Source organism: Protopterus annectens, chromosome 1.part1, assembly GCF_019279795.1.
Source record: "Protopterus annectens isolate FY-2018-M chromosome 1.part1, PAN1.0, whole genome shotgun sequence".
Taxonomy (NCBI): domain Eukaryota; kingdom Metazoa; phylum Chordata; order Ceratodontiformes; family Protopteridae; genus Protopterus; species Protopterus annectens.
In genome coordinates, this window is record NC_056726.1 from 1838410641 (window position 1) to 1838433677 (window position 23037).

Here is a 23037-nt window from a genome sequence, read left to right on the forward strand (position 1 = left end):
TTACGGTATTAACGTACTGTCAAGAAGATCACCTCAAGGCCTTATCTTTATACTCAGTCTCCTACAGATTAATGAAAGGCACTCTATGTCTTACATACAAGGCATCCACAGGTCCAGCCCTCATAGATCTTTTGCACATCCTCAAAATGAACAGCACCAGAAGCACTACATCCAATGACTTAAACTTTGCCTGTGACATAAATATAACATGCTGGGGAGACCGATATTTATCTCAAGAGTTCCCTGCGCTATGGAATAGGCTCTCCATCCATGTGAATCAGAGTTCACCCCCTGACCTTATTCAAATGTAACCCTGACAACTGGATGGGAAACCATAAATTCTGTTCCAGTCTGGCCCCAATGTCTCTGATGGACATAGGGAGACACTAAGTAAAATCTTCTCCAAGGCCTACACTAAGTAAAATATTCCCAAACTGACACCCCTCCCCAATAAAACCTTTAGCTACCTCCAAACTAACACACCCCCTTTATAATAGACACCCAAGGTACACAGGGATACAATTTGTTTGGATTGAATGGATAGGCGTATAAAGGCTCTGGTGGTCATTAGTCTAGTATATTACCTATCTACCTATAATGTTCAGATTCTTGGTGGTTGAAGTCCTGTGTTACTCAATGCATTTATTTAATTAAAGTGATCAAATAAACTACATGTTGAATATGGTGAATGGGGGGGGGGGTGCAGTATTTGTGTTAGATCACTGATTACTGAATTGAGTTAATATAGTGAAGTTAGCGAGAGTGTGCAAAACGCAGTCACAAGCAGGTAGGCTTGCCCTCCCCCCGGGAAAAAAACTGTTTTGATTGTACTGTTCCAATAAAATGAACTTCAAATAGACTTGACTTCATGGAATTACCATAAACCCATAATGCATGTTATAACTTTTACAGCTGATTGATACAACATTTTGTATATTTTTGTAAATATTAATTTGTATAACTGATCAAAGCCTTTTCTTACTATTGCCTTTACCTATTTTATTACACTCTCTGTTAATGTATTAATTTGTATTTTGTAGGCAGGTAGTGTCTGAAAAGGGGCTGTTGTAGTCCATCTAACAAATACATAAATTAACCTACTCATCAGTTCCCCCATTCTACCCTAAAATATTCTGAAGTAACTCATAAGTCACACTACATTCTTGGTAAAATGCTGAAATAAATTACATTCTGCAAGAAGAAAAAAATAATGCATGAAGTTACAGTGTTCAAATCCAGAAATATGATCACGAAGACCCTATATTTTAAACAATCTTTGTAGAAGTTCAGCTGTCAGCTCTACCCCCAAAATGAATACATTTAGAAGCATCACCTTTACAGGACTATCGTTATATAGCCAAGCCAAGAACTCTGTGGAATTCCAGTATTCTGCTGAAGCCTCAAAACCTCCATCTGACCAGATCAGGTCAGGCTCATACCTATGGAGCAAAGGAAAATGGAAAATAAATTAAAGCCAATACTCTTAGCATGGAAAAGCTAACAATTATATGAAGTCTAGAGATACTCTTAGCAAATCATGAGCAACATGTGATGTTGAATATGCCCACTGTATTACTTGATAATAATGTTTAAATAAGAAAAAAGTGAAAATAATATGGTGATAGCTGGAAACTAGAAAATAGGATTTGAACAGTGTGAAGGAACAGGAGAGGAAAATGTATTAAGTGTGGTAACAACAATGATAATCATTTGGGGGACGTGGAAGAGACATAACCTTTCCACATAGCGATCACAAGACTCATATAGTGCAGCTGTATGTCTACTCATTCAATATGTCACTGTTTAGTTAAGTCATGATGGACTGCATAGCATAACTGTAACAATACAACAATGTGGAGCACCTCTGGAGTTGTATCAAGGGTGTTAGATATTATGAATATAAGGCTGAAATTAATTCTGTTGTAAATATGCTGAAAGATAAAGCATAGAATAAAAAGTTTGCTTGAATATATGTAGAGTTTAGCAATGTAAAATGTGCATTCATACTGTATGTATAACAGACAGGCTTCTCCTCACAGCATCAGAAAATGCCTAACAAAGCAATATTGGAAACCAAGCATTACATGATTTTCTCATGTTTACAGAACAAATATCTATTAACAGACATCCTTTTTTTATAAATTTAGCAATACGTGATGTTTTTTCAGAAGGAACAGAACAGATGTTTCCTTTCATATTTCTGTTATTCTGATTGCATGCATTTGTGCATTTTCACATCAGCAGAACTGCTGACAGGACAATAGAAAAGTCTAAAAACAGACATTATGTGACTTCCCACAGAAGGCCAAAAAACATACCAAGAGGAAATAACAATCTATGTGCATGACTAGCACTCTATATAACAACTGTTGTAATTCAGTTATGTGAGAAAGGGACAGAGAGACGTATTTTGTAAAAGTCATTATTCATATCTGTAATGAAGGAAAAATTCGTAAATATATGCTACAATCTGACAGAAAGAGTACGTGTAGTTTGTTATAAAATAAGTTATTTGTAACTGTGCTTATAGCTGCAAAATATATTTCTTTATCAGTGTGCAATTTAAAAGGCTTAGTGCTTTAAACAGACTACAGAGGGAGTCATGCAGAGCTCTGTGTCTCTGATTCAGCAGTAAAGTGACTGTGTGTCTTAAGAAGACTTTGGATCCATCACAGCATAGGAGCAGAGCACGCAAATTAAAATACATTTTTCAGTGGTGACATTGGAAAAGAGCAGGAAACTACAGCTGATCTGTACAAAACAGATATATTTTATAATATGTTTGTGGTTTGAAAATGGTTAAGCATACATTGTAGGATGGTAGAATCTGGACAAATCATTCTTAAAGGTTTTACTTTCATTCAGTTAAAGCAAGACATTTATCAGTAGTACAATAAAATAGACCATATAACTGCTATTCTAATAGCATAGTCAAAAGGTACACAACAGTTTTAGTGTATAAGAATCAAATGAAAATAGTTAATAACAGTAAAGATTTAATGTCACAAGACTGACATGCATGTATTTTCTTTTTATCTGAAGTACAATGCACAAGAATAAAAGGCAGACAACAGCAAATATAAATAATGTAAATATAAACATGTGTTAGTTAAGCTAATATCTATTTGTTTTTTACAATTTTTATAATTGTATAGTACCACCACACCAAATAGTTAAAGTTCTGAATTTTAAAAATAAATAAAATCACAGATGGTATTAGTGAAACAGTTTTTCTAAAATTAATGGCAGGGCAGTTAAATAAATAAAAAAAAATACTGAAAAATATGTAAGCTAATTGTAAAATAATGTTTAGTTTGCATAGTTATGTAAATCACAATCAAATTAAAGGAAAAATTCTAAAAGAATTAACTATAGCTTATAGAGAGTCTGAAATGTGAGCTCAGACCTTCCTAGACTGGATGAATAGTTACAGGAAATGTTGAGAAGATAAGATAAACAAGACTGATTGCCAGACAAGTAGCTTGAGTTTTTCTAAAGCATTATTGTTATTAAAACATAATTGTTAAAATGTTTAAAGGCAACACTATTTGGTAATTGTAATAAAATGTCACAATTGTGCATAGATGTCACTGATAATCTGTTTGCAAGTAAATGTTAAAAGAAAAAAAAAGAAAAAAAAACTCAGTTGCATCAAGCACAGCCAGAAAATGGGGTATAGTATACATACAGTTCAAATCAATTGTGCAAGAAGGTATAAATACCTACTAGTAGTAGTAAACAGCAAAAGTTTTATAAAAAATGATCAAATTAAATAAAAGTCCATAGTTTGTTAGTAACCTAATAAAGAAAATGTATAACTAAAGTGTTGGGCTGATATACATTCTATTCTCACAGCATAAAGTAGATAAACAATACTGCAATGCTGCAGGGGGAGGGGTACTTCCTCAGTTTTATACTGACTGCATATGCAGTACTGCACAAGGGTCTGAAATAAAGCTAAAGAAAAAAATAAACAACAAGGGTCTGAAATAGAGCTACAGGAAGAAATAATATTTCATTCCTTCTTGACAATACTCTTTTAGGGGGAAGGAAAAATAGGTATTAATGTATTAGAAATATTAGTAAACAGATTTAATCTGAAAGTCCAAGATATTTTATGCTAGTTATTGTTGTATTGTTTGGTATTAAATTGTATTTGCAACATGTTAAACTGCAAAGCTATACAAGAGATGATTTAAAATTGGTTTATTACAGCTATACAAGAGAGAGTAAAGATATGTAAAAAAATTGCACAATAATGGTCACTATTTTGAATATGTTTTTGGCAAAACAATGTTGGTATAGAAAAGTATGAATGTTCCTAAAATAACAGGACATATGCCTTTGGTGCCAATTCCACTAGATACTTCTAAAGAGACATAAACATTTTCCAAGATTTTGCTTAATATTAATGTTATTAAATTTGTAAGGTTAGACTAAATGTACTTTATAGTCCTTGTATGTACAAATGCAGAAGAATTCAGTACAAATGATAGTCTTGGTATGTACAAATGCAGAAAAATTCAGTACAAATAAAATTAATGTCTAGTAATGAATATGTGTGAAAAACCATGTATAAAAAAAGAAACAAATAGGTCCAGGGTACCTACTAGATTGAAATGCATGAATAGCAAACAGTCTGTGTAAATACATACTGTGCAGGATACATTGTAATAAGCTCAAAAGTAATATTATCGCTGGTTTTAAGTTGGAGTCTTATTACTGGTTTTTGGACCACCATTTTATCTGTATCAGGATTGGTTACCCCAGATAAAAATATATATATATTAAAATATTGTTACAGCTAATGGACTAATATGTAAATAGCATTCTGCAAAGTACCCTTCACTGTCAACTGAAGTGTATGGACAGTTCAGAGTCATGACCACAATGTTATGGTTACAATGACATTGAAACTGCATATTTTCAGCGGTGTATAAATGCTTGCAGTAGCACATAGTTCTTGTCTCTTATAGTTAATTCAACAGTTGCAAATAGTTAATAAAAGAGTTCTAAATCATAAATTAAATTCTGTGATTGCAAAAGAATAAATTAATCAAGTTAAAAAATAAAACTAAAGCAGACACAGTTCATTATTCGTTAAATATTTTCACAGAATGGTCTGCAAAAGAAAAGGTTGTTAAATACATTTAGTTTTGGTAGTAATACTTGATATAATTGCATTAACTATGTAAAATAGCATTTTGACTTGTATCAAAAAAAAGAGACTAAAGGTTTTGTTTCTTAATGTGTTTTGAGTATGTTTAAAAATAGAGGGAATTGTTAGATATTATAAATATAAGGCTGAAATTAATTCTGTTGTAAATATGCTGAAAGATAAAGCATAGAATAAAAAGTTTGCTTGAATATATGTATAGAGTTTAGCAATGTAAAATGTGCATTCATACTGTATGTATAACAGTCAAGCTTCTCTTCACAGCATCAGAAAATGCCTAACAAAGCAATATTGGGAAGCAAGCATTACATGATTTTCTCATGTTTGCAGAACAATTATCTATTAACAGACATCCTTTTTTATAAATTCAGCAATACGTGATATTTTTTCAGAAGGAACAGAACAGATGTTTCCTTTCATATTTCTGTTATTCTGATTGCGTGCATTTGTTTTATTTTCAAATCAGCAGAACTGCTGACAGGACAATAGAAAAATCTAAAAACAGACATTATGGGACTTCCCACAGAAGGCCAAAAAAACATACCAAGAGGAAATAACAATCTATGTGCGTGACTAGCACTCTATATAACAACTGTTGTAATTCAGTTATGTGAAAAAGGGACAGAGAGAGGTATTTTGTAGAAGTCATCATTCATATCTGTAATGAAGGAAAACTTTGTAAATATATGCTACAATCTGACAGAAAGAGTACGTGTAGTTTGTTATAAAATAAGTTATTTGTAACTGTGCTTATAGCTGCAAAATATATTTCTTTATCAGTGTGCAATTTAAAAGGCTTAGTGCTTTAAACAGACTACAGATGGAGTCATGCAAAGCTGTGTGTTTCTGATTCAGCAGTAAACTGACTGTGTGTCTTAAGAAGACTTTGGATCCAGCACAGCATAGTAGCAGACCACCAAATTAAGATACATTTTTCAAAGGGTAGAACTGTGGAAGGTATTACTAAGAGTAAGAGGAGAAAGAATAAATTACAGAACAGAAGGAAACTTCAATGGATGAAGCAGGTGAGCTGTGACAGTAAGTGAAGTATTCAGAAAAATGGAAAAATGTGAATGACAGGAGACAATCATATGCAAAGAAAAGGAAGAGAAGCAGTATAGCTGTAGTGCTCTCAACTCCAAAGAACAGGTATGTGAGTTTGAGGCTCTCCAGCCCAAACTATTCTTTCTTTTGGGGTTTCCCATATATTCTAGTGGGTTAGGAATTCCTTGTTTTCAGTTAGGTGGCCGGGTTTGACTTCCTATATGGGAATGGGTCACTCTTTTTATCAGAACCCCAGTGGCCTAATGAATAAGGCACTGGTCTCCTAAGCAAGGTACAGTGGACTTGAATTCCAAAGGGTTAGTATAGTTTTCTTATCCATTCTCCCTCTGCCCCAGCTTAACTTGGACTAAGTACACTTGGCAATTTCCAAAACAAAAAGCATTACTTCCATGGGTCATAACAATATGCCTGTATGCATGCTGAGAAGGATAAAGTCCCACTTAAAAAAAAAAAAAAACTCCATCAATTCTTCAACCAGAGGCTCTCCACTGGTTATGTCTCTCAGGAATGGAGAATGACAGTTGTGGTGCTTTTGCATAAAGGTAGTTTCTCTTCAGACCATGGAAATTACATACATACCTTAGAAAATTGGAGGGCTGAAAAAAAATTAGAGATTCCCTGTATCAACTTGCCCCTTTCTTCACACTTTTTGATCAAGTCTGTAGCAGAGAAGCTAAAATTAAATATATTTCCAAGGAGGAATTTAAACCCTCATTAAAACCTCCTCAGAACAGTACCAGTTGCCATAGTCTTTGAAGAAGTATCAACACAGTTATATACACACACTTTATACAATGTGTAGTGACTTTAACAATAGAACAAATTAAATTATTTAAAGCAGATTTCTTCTCACAAGAAGAAACTGCAGACAACACATTCATCATAATTTCAAACTAAGTGAGGAAAAACCTTAATATGAGCCTGACAATTCAACATTTTGAAAATCAAAGTGTCAGAAACATACACTATTCCCCATAGTTATCAATAATCTTCCCATACTTTAAAATAGTGGGACTGGAATTAACAAAGTGTTTATCAGCAGGATTAACTACAGCTATAGCTAAATGGTCAGGTTTGGGAAGAGTGTATAAAAACGTAAACGACGGAGGAACTTTAAACATCCTATCTGCCTTTTTAGGAGGAGCTGGCTGTCAAAAAAGCAGCAGGCAATAGCACGCATATCCTCCAAAGCAGACAGAACTGCAGGAATGGATTGCAGGTTCTAGAAATTCCTTCTGTAACAGCTCACAGCATTTTCTTAGGGACTGATAAACCAGAGTGTTCTCTCACTGAAATCAGCGGTACAGTCTAGAAATTGTCTCACAGAAAAAAAACTCCCCACAGGGAGGGTCAGAAATGGACATATCCTCTAAGTCTGAATCAGAAATCTAAAGAGAAAGTTGGCAGGCTAACTAACATGTTACACACAAATGGAGGAGCCATGAGGTGAATCACAGTATAAAATATTTTATTATATAGATTTAGTGATTTCATCCCGATGTAATCAGGACTTCATCAGAAGCACCAGTCCCAAGCTGATTCCTAAAAAGCAGCTCTCAAGCTCTCCAGTGACTGATATTCTAGTTACAGATGTTACAAATATTAAAATCAAGCTGGAAAAAAGGAAGCAAAACTCTGAATGTTGCAGTGTGCACTAACTGAGTGGAGTGATATGAAACAGAGGCTAACACAGTCTTTAACTCACTGACACCTATGTGGTGTGGAATGCTGCACCTCTTACAGCCTGCAGACATTCCTGCATTCCAGAACATTTTCTGAAAAAAATTAACTTAAAAAGCATAATATAATCACGGCTCTTCTACTGCAGGACATCCTAGATTAACAATCTTAGTGTCATTTTTATTAGTAAATCCTTACCCTTTCTAATTCGGTCTGTTAATAAGACGGTAAGTCACTTAGTTAAAAAGACATCCTCAAGAAAGATCTGGTTACCATAAGGAGGTATGAGTGTTAAGTGGAAGTATACAAAAAAGGTGTTATAGGCTTGAATGAGTTACGAGTTTAAGGAGAATGCCTTGGCAGTTTGGTCTTTCATTGTCCAGTAGAATGAGTAGATGGGATAAGATGGGAAGGGGCTTGTAATGCTAAATTTAAAGCAGGAGTGGGCAACGCAAAAGTCAGTAAGTTTAAAAAGCATAACAGGAAAAAGGTGGGTAGGTGGGAAAACTTCAGGCCTACAGATTTCTCAAATCAAAGCAGTAAATGCATTGTAAAAACAGAAGAGACACTGCAGAAGGCAGATCTAAATGACGAAAAATTGTAGACACAAAAGAAGAAAGCAATATTACTTCCCTTGTGTATATTCTGTTTTTAAAACTCCAGCAGAGAGCGAAATAATTGTTTGCTTGCAAATGTAGCCCAAGCCTTATTGAAAAACCAGACCAGGCCATATGACTGTGTATTAAATACCAGTCAAGGAAGCAAAATAACCAATGACAAAGAAATGAAATCTGAAGCCAAATGTTAAACACTTTAAACTGGATCAGCAGTATAGTAAGCTCTCACCTAGCTACACATAGTCTAAAGCAGCCCCAAAACAAAGGCCTAATAATTTCTCAAAACAGGAAATCAAAACAGTAAACAAACTGCAAAAACAGTTTAGACACTGCATAAGGCAAATCTAAATGGCTAAAATAGTAACAAAACTAAAGAAATTAAAATATAAAATTACTTTCCTTGGTTATCTTCTTTTTTAAAATTCCAGCAGGGAGCCATGTAGATGTCTGCTTGCAAATGTAGCCAAAGCCTCATTGCCCAGGGGAGAATTCAAAATCTCAGCGTTAATATTTTCTGGTAGATTCTGAGAATGTAACCACACAAAACTCCTCATAAGTGAAGCAGTGGCAGCAGCACTGCAGGCAGCAGTACCATAAAGAGCATTTAAAGAGTGTTGGGCTGCCTGAGAAACAGGCACCATTAAAAAGTATGATGCAGTTTTAATCTTAGAAGAGGGAAGATTAACAGTTACGTTTCTCATGTTCTCAGAACAATCCAGTAAACGGTTTAACACCTGACCCTGGCAGTTTAAAATTCTGAAAATTAAAGTGTCAGAAGAATAACATTTCTTCCCAAATCTGTCAAAAGATTTTATACCCTTATTAGAGGGCATGGGGTTAGCATTTACAATATGTTTAGCAGAAGAAGGTTTTGGTAAATACATCAATATAGAATCTGATTTGGGATTAATATACAAGAATCTATGAGTCTGAGTGTAATGCAAAAGCTGTAAAGAAAATATCCTCTACAGCAGTTAACTCAGGAGGAACAACGTCAGGCTGGAGAAAATCCAGTTGTGACACATCAGAACAGTACTTTTGCTGGAATATAGCATTTCATACTGTTCCCAGTGAAATACATTTCTTATTTTAAGACTCAAATAAAGATAATTCTTCTAGAGGGAAATTTGAAGCAATATTTTCCTTGAAATCTTAATCCTCAGTTTGAGGAGAATTTACTGAAGAATCACCTCCCCCCCCCCCTGCTCCCTGGTCATCTGACTAAGAAGCAATGTCAGAATGAGGGGGAACTCTTACAGAACTCTTTTTTTCTCTCTCTTAAAAGACAGAGAGGAAGCTGGATTTAATACATTCAAAGCAGAAAGTAAACATTTAGGAAATTCCAGCTAATCTTTTTGGGTACTTTTCCATTATCGGGGCAACAGTTCGCATGACCGCTATATAACCTGTACTACACAGATTAATGCTAATGTGCCTTTCAAACTGCATGTCAAACTTATCCCGAAGAGGATAATATATAAATTGTGACCAGCAACCCTGAAAAGCATCAGTGAATAGCAACAGACTTTGCAGAGCAGGCAAGGCAGCCCGTGCTGACTTAGAGAAATCCAATACTGAACTGTCCAAGTCCCACATAATTGTTTTCATGCTAAGATGCAGTAAAAATATCAGCTTTTCAAAAAACGTAACCCTCCAACTTCTTGAAGAAAACTTTAACTTCAACTGTGTGTGCCTGTACTTTCTAACATTTTACTGAGCACAGCAAGGTGCACATTCAAAAAACCGTGGGCTCTTGCTAAAAAATGAAAACAAAAAAGAATCCCTATGCCATGCGGACTCCGAGAATCATTTCAGAAATACCGAAAACCCTAAACAGAAAAGACGAAATGGCTTGCACAGCATGCTGCATAACAAACAAACAGCAGCAACAAGAAACGCGTACTTTTGTACAATACATGCGTTCATCAGAATCGTAACAAAACTTAACTTACTGCATGCACGTAGTAGTGTCAGCAATAAAAAATAAAGGTTCATTGACGTTGTCATTTTCCTGCTCATCTTAATACAGTGAAACAAAACAGGTTTATGAAAATGAAATAAATGAATATCTATTTAAAAAAGAACAACAGCGCTCCAAATACAACATTTAAAGCACACATGTGAAGTGTTGCCCCAGTAATGGAAAAGTACTTTTTTTTGTTTGTGGTTAAAGACAAGATCAGAAACATTTTTACATTTTTACTTTTTCTTCCTGGAAGATTTCCTAGAAAAAGGCTGACCAAGGCAGCAACAGTAGCACAAGAATCAGGTATCTTGCTCCATCTGAGTGGTAAACTTTCACCCCCCCCCCCCCAAGAACAACAGTAATTCTCCCATACCCAGAATGGCATCCCTACAGCCACAAATGATGAGCCAAACTTCAAATCTTTACTGGCTTCCCAAGGACGTACACCAGATCAGGCGCAGATAAGGAGTGGTCTGAGGAACCTGTTTTAGACACAGTAGAGTCACCCACCAGTGACTGAGGCAGAGATCAAGCCAGTCTGAGGCCCAAAGACTCCGTAAAAAAATTTACTTTTTTTTTCAGATGGGGAAAGCCAGACATGTGGAGACTGACACCTTCTCCATGTTCAAGTTGGGAAGGTGAGCTGATCATCATGTAGTAGACCCTGAGTGAGTCAGTAAACCTTCTTGCAGGAAAGGTAATTCAGAGCACTTCTGTGGTAAGAAAGCTCTGAAGTTTTTCATGCCCAAACTGATTTTTATATGGCTCTCCTTGAATCAATGATAGTTTGGGCTCATGGAAAGTTCTGTAAAGCTTTAAAAGTTTGCAGATCATATCCTAGGGCAAAGACCCACACAGCTCAGACTACTGCAACAGTGATCTAAAAGTTAAACATTTATCTCTTATTTGGAAAAACGCAACTGCCCATACAGTGAGTGTTCGGCATAAAGGGAGACAGGTGTTAATCTGTACTGTATACAGTATTGGCACTTAGGTTGCATGTTCAGTACGAATGAGACGGCTGTAGGACTGGTTAGATATAGCTCAGTGGCTGCATGCTTCCATAGAGGTATACATGTAGCTCAACATGTTAAGGTGATGCTATCTTATTCATAAGGTGACAGCAATTTTATGTTTCCCCATTGGTAGACTTTTCATTCTGCAAGTATGTGACATACACCAATAGTGTGCATTTCAGTAAAGGCTTTTATTATGCTGCTGTTGTATCTCAGCATGTAAGTACCCCACTTTTCAAGATGTATAAACTGAAGGCTCTGGGTTCATGCCCCCTATGGATTGTGAATTGCCACATTATTGTTACTGTGGAGTTGGTGTTTCATGACCACTGCATTATAGTACATGTAAAATAGTAGGACTTTGATTATGTTTTAATATTCTGCTAGTTTTCACATGACTTAAAAGTAGATGAATAATGCACAAAAAAAGGTCTGATAACCCTTAAATACTGTTTGAACATGATGATTTACCTGCTTCGTTAGGACTCATCTGACTAGTTCACATATAATCAGCATACTACACTACTTTATAAAAATGTTTTTAAAACACACACAAAAATACATTCATTAAGTTAGCTTTTTACCTCTTGACAAGATCGAAAAGTTCAGGAAGTGTTTTTCCAAAGACAAAATTCTGTGTCTTGAATCCATTTCTCTTATCTTGAAGGTATGCAGGGTTAAACCATTCAAACAATGAATGATACAATCCGTAATACAATTTTCTAAAAATAAATAAATAAATAAATAAATATATATATGATCAGGTTTACAAACAGGCTACAATAGTTTAAACATGTTAAAAAGTTGCAGGACTTTCCACCACAAGCAGTGATATACCCCTTGCCTACAAATTAAATACAATCAAATCACTATCCGCAGTTCACAACTGTCTTTCAAGAAGTATAGACAATCCCTGGGATTAAATAATGCCTACACTAAGTATACACTAAGTGTGCACCGTTTTGAATGAACTGACAACACAGGCGTAACTCGCACCTTCTTCCTCCTATTTTAGTTTTCCTACTGATATTCTTGCAGCTTTAAATACTGACAGAGATTCATAATAGTTACCACAAAGTGTAGACTACATCTACACTTAGTGTTATCTTTCTGAGTGACTAGAAATCACAAAAAATGTGATAAGAATGTTTCTGAATACATATAGTGTACACCTAGTATAGGCTTTATTGCATCTGGCTCAATATCTTTCTCCAGTGAATATGAGTGCCACTATAGTCATTAAACCCTTTGTACGCTGTACTCTAGTGCCAGTCAAACTCCATTTGGGAAGAAAACAAAATACTTCACAGTTCTCATCCAACATTCTAGCATCAGAAAGCTTGTATATGAACAGAGGCATGCTTTGTTTACAATTTATTCCACTACACAAAAAACGAAGACTTTATGATCTCCCTTTAGCTAGTAGGCCTTATGCTAGTCCAGTTAGCAAATCAATTATTTACCTTTTGTTTATATTTTATTTTTAGCAGTATAAGTGTGGCTCAAACTGTTAGTTCTTCATAGTGTGTTGAAGGATGGTTTTAAAATACTATAGTTTAGTGTATTCATGGTACATTTTTATGCATTCTCTTCTCTCAGACAGGCTTTGCATCTAGTCTATTCTGTAGAATTTTGTATGCCTTTTTTGTTACTATGAATAAGAAGTGTTTGTGGAAGGAATATTCCATTATCAGACAAGCACAATATGTGTCTTTTTGTCTATAAATAAATGATGTTTCTGAATGCAGCAAGTACATTTTTTTTTTCAAAAATTGTCATGTCGAAAGAGAATACAGTTCTTTGTAATGTTTTAGACAGAAACAAAGCTACTGATCACCAGTTCCCTGAAGGGTACTGGGTAAATCAGGCTTGATTTACCCCTTTACATGGTGTATTTACACTTGCTCCTGGTCTCATGCTTGTTTTAGCTCTTCACACAATGTTCTGAACCCACTATCCCTCCTGCCAAACACAATTTTGAAGCTATTTAGCAAGCACAGAACATAGCAAAGCTATGGAAAGGATCATCATGGACCTCATAAATAAAGATATTGGGGACCTACAGACACTGGATCCTACCCACTTCGGCTTTGTTAAGGGCAGATCCTGCCTCTTAAACCTGGTCGACTTCTTTGAAACAGTCACCAAGGCCATTGACAAAGGGAAGGTGGTCCACACAGCCTACCTGGACCTTGCAAAAGCCTTTGATACAATACCCCACTTGGGCATTATAGATAAGCTCACCAGCTTAAATATAAACCCCTATGTCACTAGATGGGTTGCAAACTGGCTCAAGGACAGAACCCACATGGTCAGAATTGCTGGAACCAGACTCCAAACCAGTTACAAGTGGCATCCCACAAGGCTCAGTCCTGGGACCTCTCTTGTTCGGTATATATTTCTCGGAGGTACAGGCCAACACAGAAGGACTGTGGCTGACCAAGTTCGCAGATGACTGCAAACTGGGCACCATAATTGACTCTCCAGCCGACACAAGCATCCTCCAAAAGGGCCTCATAGAAAAAGACAATTGGTGCCAGAGCCATGGCCTCAAGCTAAATGCCAAAAAGTGTATAGTCATCCCCTTTGGCAAAAACAAAGTGCCCACAAATTACCACATAGGTGGTAATTCATTAAGTACAGAAGAAGTAATTAGGGACCTGGGGACCCAAGTTGATAGCAATCTCTCATTTGACAACCACGTGGCCAAAGTGGTTAGAAAAACATTTTATATAGCCCACCTAATCATGAAGGGATTCACATCTAGATTAGGGGAGGTCATCGTGCCTCTTTACTCATCCCTCATCAGGCCCATAATCGAGTACAATGCCCCTTTTGGGATGTACCTTACCAAACACCTGCAGCAACTGGAAAGACCCCAAAAGTACCTCACCAAGAGGATCAAAGGGCTCAAACAGATGCCATATGCTGCCCGGTTAAAGAAACTCCAGCTCTACTCAGTGGCATACTGCCTGCTCAGAGGCAACCTGTGCCCGATGTATAAAGCCATGTCTAACCCGGAATTAAGGGAACATGCTGCACCTCAAAAAATCCAAATACTATTGAGCTACATGCTCGAGAGACTTGAACCTCAGCACTGAAATAAATAGGACATGCTGGAGGGACAGATTCATAACCCAGAAGCTCCCTTCACTCTGGAATAAAATCCCAGTCCAGGTTAGACAGAGTCCCTCATTGACTCTCTTGAAGAGGAATCCTGATGAGTGAATGGGAGATCGTAGGTTTACCCCGGCTACCACTTCTGTGTCACTGTTAGACAGAGGCACAGTATACTAACCTCGAAAAAGGGCATAGCAAAATTAATTTAAAATGGGTGGCGAAAGCCAAACATACTCTGGCTAGGCTTATAAATGCCCTAGGGCAGATAGCCTAGTATGAACCTATGAACCAATACACTAGTGGCACCAATAATTTAAGTAAACAGGATCCACATCATACCTTTCAAATTCTCCACTCAGTGGAGCACTCATGTCCTCTGCTATAGTTTGCCTATTCCTGATTTGACTATAGATAGTTCCAATTTCTTCTCTTTCATTGATTTGATGATACAGCCAATGACATAAAAGAATTTCTAAAGTTCATCATGGTCAAAATGCACTAATACTACATGCAGTTGCTAGTAAAAAGGCTGTATCTGTGAAGCCATGTCTGCAGAGTTTCTATCTTTGTATCTTGCCATTTCCTGACAAGTAACCACCCCCCCTGTTTAATGTAAATACAACCTATGCCTCAAGGAAGTCACACCCATTTCGACAAACCATGTACAGAAACACCAGTTTTATATACCATAAACAGTAATTGTGGGACCACTGTTAGGTGATATGGAATGCTAAGCAAAAGGTTTCATGCCATCCCACCCCTCTGCACTGTTTCCCTGCACATGTTCTTTTGTTTTCTACTTTTGCCTGTTTCAGTTTCTGTTTTTTAATGCTTTCATTGAATTTTGACTTAAGACATAGGCAAACATACACTTACATGAAAGAAAAACTGTATTAACATGCCTCCGGTTACATACATTATATATCACTTAAGTTCATTTGTATAACTATCATCAGCCGAACATTATATAAATTTCATCACTTTCCCCTTCCCTTAAACCTCCCTCCACCTCCAGATCATTATTCTGCATATACTGCTTCAGAATTTCCATGTATTTCTATGTAATATGCTGCAACCCTTTTCTAAAGATCACACTTCCAGTTCTTTTATCTCTGTTATAATATTCAATAATTCAAACACTGCTGATTAGATGATTTCTGTTTTTTAGTAACTGCTTTTTTGGCAGCCACCAGAATTAAATTTAACAAGGCCTTACTATGTCTAGGTAATTCGCAGCCTGTGTCCCAGGTCAAAATAATCTTTATTTAATTAGTTACACCATTTATTTAATGTCAGAGTACTCTATAATAAATTTTTGAAGTCGGTCAACTCATTACACTCCTAAAACATACTTTCCCATATATGTAGTATAGTTCCCTGCTACTTTATGAATATAATATTTTATGGCTGTTGTTATTTTTCTTAAGGATCTGCATCCAAATTCTGACATTCCACACTCTATTTCTTGCCCACCTATTTCATCATCATCATCACTTTCCACTCTTGAATTATAGTTATCAGCTGGTGTTATGTATATCAGCCTTAACTGTGTAGCTCTAAAATATCTCTTCAAACCTGGAAATCCTAAACCACCTTGCTTTACAGTGAGGATCAACATATCCCATTTGACATTTGCCCTCGTCCCCTCCAAGATATTTTTTTCAATTATTTATTAATTATTGTTCACAGCTTCTCCTCTATATACAAGAGCAAGAGTGTCCAGTTAATCGATTATTATATTACCTTTTGTTTACTGTCTTCCCTCATATCCTTAGCTGCCGTAGCAGAAGCCTTTTCATTCCATACCCCTAAATATATTTTATCATGTCCCCATAAATATGGATATTTCTGAACCAATTCATGTGCGGGTACATAATTTACAGCTACTGTATAACCTTTGCTTTATCTTCTTTGAACTGTGTCAAAATATTGCACAACACTGAGATGTCCTATTCTGGTTTTATCAGGTACAAAATAATATTATCTGGAAATAAGTTCATGCTTTCTTTATTACTATACCAATTATATCCTTGAATTTCTGAGTCCTATAGTTTCTTTGGCAATGGCCCTTAATAAAAAGCAAATAAAGAAAAAAGAGAACACCCCTTTCTGGTTCCTCTGTTTAGAGGCAACTTATCAGAGAGGATAAACCAACTTTAATTCTTGCTTCCGACCCCTCATATATTCTCCTGATTAACCTTATTACTTTATCAGGGAATGCAAATGCTTCAATTGCCCTTCTCATAAAATACAGCTTACTCTACCAAATGCTTTCTCTGCATCAAGACCTACCAACACCAGTGATATTTTCTTACATTCCGCTTCCCTGTGAATCATCACTGTTCTGTTAATGTTGTCAAATGTTTGCTTCTCCTCCAAAAAATCACATTGATCTATATCTGTCAGCTTTGGCAACACTCTTCCATTTTTATAGACAGAAACACTTTACACTCATGGTTTAAAGTTGAAATGGGTCAATATGATGCTGGGTTTGATGCGTCTTTACCACCTTTATTTATTACATCTACTGTAGCTTTCTTCCAAGATGTTGGCTCTTCCCCTCCTTTGAAAATACTGTTAAACAAAACCTTCCAGATATCACTTTCCAGCCTAGCTTCCAAATTTCCACAAGAATACAATCTGTTCCTGGAGACTTTCCTGCAGACTGACTAAATGTCACTCTTTTTATTTCATCTCCTCACATCTTAACTGCTATTTGTTGATCTTCGTCTACCTCTAACCCTGACATACTTGCAGTGGATATAAAAAAGTGTACAAACCTCAGTTAAAATGACAGGTTTTTGTGATATAAAAAAATGAGACCACAATAAATTATTTCAAAACTTTTCCTACCTTTAATGTGATCTATAACCTGTACAATTCAACTGAAAAACAAACAAATTTGTTAGGGGAAAAAATATAAAAAATAAGAAAACGTACAATACGTTGGTTGCATAAGTGTGTACACCCTTAAACTAATACTTTGTTGAAGTACCTTTTGATTTAATTACAGTTTCAGTCTTCTTGGATACACACCTGCCATCAATTAAAGTGACATTGATTAACCCCAAATAAAGTTCAGCTGTCCTAGTAGGATTTTGCTGACATTTACTCAGTTGCCTACTACAGCAAATGCCATGGTTTGCAGAGAGCTTACAAAGCATCAAAGGGATCTCATTACTGAACTGTATCAGTCAGGAGAAGGGTACAAAAAATTTCCAGCAATGGATATACCACAGTACACAGTGAAGGCAGTCATCAAAAAGTGGAGAAAATATGGAACAGTGATATTGCAAAGAACTGGACGTCCCTCCAAAATTGATGAAAAGAAAAGACGAAAACTGGTCATGGAGGCTGCCAAGAGACCTACAGCAACACTGGAGGAGCTTCAGGAATTTCTGGCAAGTACTGTATGTGTACTACATTTGACAACAATCTCCCATATTCTCCATATGTCTGGACTATGGGGTAGGGTTGCAAGACGAAAGCCTTTTCTTACACAGAAAAACACCCAGGCCTGGCTAAAATTTGCAAAACAATACATCAAGTCTCTCAAAAGCATGTGGAAAAATGTGTTATGGTCTGATGAGACCAAGGTTGAACTTTTTGGCCACAATTCCAAAAGGTACGTTTGGCGCAAAAACAACACTTCTCATCACCAAAAGAACACCATCCCCACGGTGAAGCATGGTGGTGGCAGTATCATGCTTTGGGAGTGCTTTTCTTCAGGTGGAACTGGGGCTTTAGTCAAGGTGGAGGGAATTATGAACAGTTCCAAATACCAGTCACTTTTGGCCCAAAACCTTCAGGCATCTGCTAGAAAACTGAAGATGAAGAGGAGTTTCACCTTTCAACATGACAATGACCCCAAGCATACATCCAAATCAACAAAAGAATGGCTTTACCAGAAGAAAATTAAAGTTTTGGAATGGCTAAGCCAGAGCACAGACCTAAATCCAATTAAAAATCTGTGGGGTGACCTGAAGAGGGTTGTTCACAAGAGATGCCCTCACAATCTGACAGATTTGGAGTGCTTTTGCAAGTAAGAGTGAGCACATATTGCCAAGTCAAGATATGCCATGCTGATAGACTCCTACCCAAGATGACTGAATGCTGTAATTAAATCAAAAGGTGCTTCAACAAAGTATTAGTTTAAGGGTGTGCACACTTATGCAACCAGCTTATTCTACGCTTTTTTATTTTTTATATTTTTTTCCCCAACAGATTTGTTTGTTTTTCAATTGATTGAATTGTACAAGTTATAGATCATATTAAAGGTGGGAAAAGTATTGAAATTATTTATTGTGGTCTAATTTTTTATATCACAAAAAACCTGGCATTTTAACACGTGTACACTTTTTATATCCACTGTCAGTCTTCTATAAATGTTTCCATTTGTGCTCTTTCTTGATTTCCATATTTCTCTGCTTTATACAAATTTTAAAAACATTTCCAAAATATCTACAATACCTTTACAGGATCTCTGGTTATTTTTCTTGTTATAAGCTCCCTAAATTTGGTAACAATCCTTTCTACTTTATGTTGCCTAAGTTGTGCTAAAAGTTTTTGTGCATTGGAATTACTATCAAAAAAACAGTTGCTTAACAGCAATCTTTCTAAACTCATTCATATTATCCAGATGCTCCCTTATTTTCCTGTTAACACACCACTGTTACACTTTGCATTGTTCTGTGAGATTCCCTTTATTCTGCAATAATTTAACCATTGTCAGCCCCTATAAATAATGTGTTACTTCTTAACTATATGTCTTTTATTTCTACAGTATTTTTTAAATCCATTTTCATTATATCTCTCTCACTGGCTACAACTTCTGAAGAAATTTCTATCTTCCCCAACAACTCTTGAATAATTTCCACTGCCCATTTCTTAAATTCCTCTCTTTTTAATGGGTGGTGTCTCAGTGTTATTTCATTACTCTGCATTTTTATCTTAGTTTTTATTGGCTCATGACATGAAATAGTTATCAGATGTGTGTCAAAGCTTTCAATTAAATGCACATCTGTCTGTGAAATATAATTTCTGTCTAGTCTAGCCCAAATATTGTACCTTGTGGAATAATATGTAAACTCTCCAATTCTTACTGAAGTCACATCTCCCATACTGGAGTCCAGCATTTAGGTTGTGAGACATTTCTCTGCAAGCTACAATGCCAATACTGGAACTCACAGCACTGCTTTACCATAGAGCAGTACAGATGAAAAGCACAATCACTCCAGAGTTAAACACCAAAGAGACACCCGGCACATTGCAATGATCCCTATCTACAGCTAAATCATCTGTATTCTAACAACAACAGAGACCTCCTCACTAGAATAACTGTCGTTATGACATAAACAAGCACAAGGACATTGGAGAAACTCTAAAAATCTAGGTTTATAGATGCAACAGTTATACTTAATCCCTATTTTAGGTCTTTGTCCACCAAGTATTTTATACTTTGTACAATAATAACTCTTCTAGAGAGGTTGTCTCTGTTGTTTGAATACAGTCGATACTGTTCTTAGGGATTGTTGCTATGTGCCGGGTGTCTTGTCCACACTTAATGATGTAGTGATTGTGCTTTTCATTCATACCCCTCTATGGTGAATGGTGCTGCTGGCTTCTGGTTTTGGCATTGTAGCTTACAGGGAAATGTCTCAAGATCTAAACACTGGAACCTCTTGCATACCAAATATTTTCATACATTTCTTCAGAAATTTACCCTTGTTTGTTAGATTTTCTCTTCTAGGTTCCCCAGATACATCCTCACTGTTGCAAATCATTTTCCAGTACCTATGGAAAGGATTTCAGGATGGATATTCAGCAGAATATTAGGGATAATAGAACAGGAGAGTAATTATACTAATTGCTGGAGGATCTACAAGAGTGATAGAGAAAAAAAGATAGTAATGGTAGATTTATAGCAGTAAGGGCCTACTGGCAAAGAAGGAGGATTTTGCTGGCATGTATTTATATTCCAAAAGTAAGAGCAAACATCTCATCTCTCCACATAGTATAATCAGTACACCCCAAACCCTACCTCAACAAGTCAAAAATTAAACATATTGACTTAACCATGCTTTTATCCAGTATTCATTCTCATTTTTACACTGTAATGTCTACATTTCTTAAGAAAAAATGTACTAGTTTACATTAGTATCTTTTTTAAGTACAGCCATCGATGAAACGACTCACCCACCCTCTCACTTTAGATACCCCTGACTACATACTTCACAAATTTGCTTTACTATATAACATGCAATTTATATCATAGAATGTTTTATACAAATACTGTTAACAACAAAAGTTGTTTACTTACAGTTACTTTGTTTAAGTGTCTCTCTAAACATTATTGGCATGAAGTGAGGTATATGCTTTTCAGTCCACTCACAAGTTTAGCAAAGTCACCAAAAGTACAATCTTTCTTGGCCACTTTTTCTCGTATAGCCATATTTCACAAATGTGAGCAATGATTTATAATCTCACATTTATTCACTAATTTCAGTGTTGCTGGTCTTCTTCCTGTTCATCTCCATCTTCTAACACCAGACTCAGATTCAAGTCCAAGGTACTCCGGTTTCTTCTAGTCAACTCCTGTGCTTTTTTGTCTCTCAAGCATTTTCCTTTGGAAAACTAGAAAATGTTTCACTGACAAAGTTTCTCTGAGATTTGTTGTCAAAAGCATGAGTTTTCTTCTATTTGATGCCTCCCTTTTTTGTTGGGCAAACCTTTGCATTTTCTCCTTAGCCTGTTCTGCATCAAAAAATGCCTCTGATTCTCCAGAAAAACTATTCTGAAGACAGTTGGATACAGCAGCTTGAATTTCATGCCTGCTTATCAACATTCCCTGATTGCTGGGATAAATGTGTTTCTCTTCTGCCTGGTGATGGTGAATAATCATTTAACACAAACACTCTACTGTCTCCAATTTTTTTATATTTTGTCCTTCTGTCGCAGTTTTATCAGGATCAACTGTTTCTGTTGGTATGATTGCATCTTTACTATTACAGGTCTTGGCTGCTTTCTCGTGCCCAGGTTGATATACTCCTTCAATGTTTGGTTTATTTTAATCAGCTCTGAGAACACTTTATTTTTCCTATAAATTACTGGATGCCATCTCTTAAACCAAAGCCAGAGCTTGAATTGTTTTCTTGCTGTAAGGCTGAAGGATTCTTCTCAGTCAGTGTTATGATTTCACCTTTTTTGGTTGATTTTCTTTCAAGCTCTCTAAGTTTATTCTTTGCTGACATACTAGCCAGTAACCGAATTTTACTAAAGCAGGTAGAACCGCTAACCATTATCTCTCAGTTTCTTTTTTTCACATTGGCAGAGCTGAAATTAAGCTGCTAATCAGTGTTCAGCCATCCTGGAAGGCCTACGTTGTTTTCTGTATCTTTTCTGCATGTCCTAAGTGATGAAGACTGAAGTTTACTAACTGTGTAGGAAATAATTCAAATAATCCAGTGGGGAGCTGCTAGGCCCTCAGAAACTATTGATATTTGTATACTCTAATTTTATTTCAGTGCTTTTTTTTTCTGCAACCTTTGATACAACGGTGGCCTGAACAAAAAATTGCGCCCAAGTGAAGACACTGCCAAAAATAAGTTGTGTCCAAGGCTTAAAGCTGACAAAACAGTAGTTACCAATAAAATGCGAAGTAGTTACCCATTACTGAGAAGACAAATGCTTATGAGGGCATATTAAGTCAAATCAGGGATAAGTAGTTGAATTCCAACCCCCCCCCAAAAAAAAAAGAAAGACAGTCACCTACTGTGCATTTCTCTGGTGTTAGATAGGGATGAAATGAAACAAATGGTCACACTCGCATATTTAAAGTTGCAGCATGTCTACTCATCCCAACCTCAAAAGGCCTACTTCCTGAGTACCTCTCTGATGTCAAACTGAAGCAAAAGTGAAGGGACAGGTAAAATAATGTCATATTTCAACTGGTTGCTTTAAGAGGTGCATACACAACATGCTTCCTTACCTCTTATCCTGAAGATAGGCAACTGCAAACATATCTGATTTTGATTATGAGGACAGTTATAAAAAATTATCACAACAATGTATGACATTGTATCACAGGCAGTACAATGGTCCCAGAGAATAACTTATGCATTTGCCTCTGATTTTGGCAAAAATTAAAGAAATTATGACAACGCTAGTACCAGACTATAACATGAGCTGTAGTGACCTTCTCTGCACACCTCCTAAGTTTGATTATGAGGAAAATTAAAGAAACAGTAACTATAGTAAACCCACCCCCACATGAACTTTAGTGACCTTCTGTGCTCAACTCTAAGTAGAGTCAGCCTTTAAAACTAAATGGGGCCCTTACTAAACCTGTATCAATATCCACTTATACAGCTTTGAGTGTTGGCCCTCAGACGCAATGAG

At 36.2% G+C, this 23037-nt stretch overlaps 1 protein-coding gene across 1 annotated transcript in view; it reads right to left on the bottom strand.

Annotated features, from left to right (window-relative positions):
• LOC122812682 (tissue alpha-L-fucosidase-like) overlaps window positions 1-23037 on the bottom strand; it is a 453601-nt gene that overhangs the window by 260609 nt on the left and 169955 nt on the right. Inside the window, exons 3-4 of the mRNA XM_044084826.1 lie at window positions 12105-12242; window positions 1334-1439 (exon numbers count right to left, since the gene is read on the bottom strand). Of these exons, the coding sequence (XP_043940761.1) occupies window positions 1334-1439; window positions 12105-12242 (244 nt within the window). The remainder of the gene's footprint in view (window positions 1-1333; window positions 1440-12104; window positions 12243-23037) is intronic.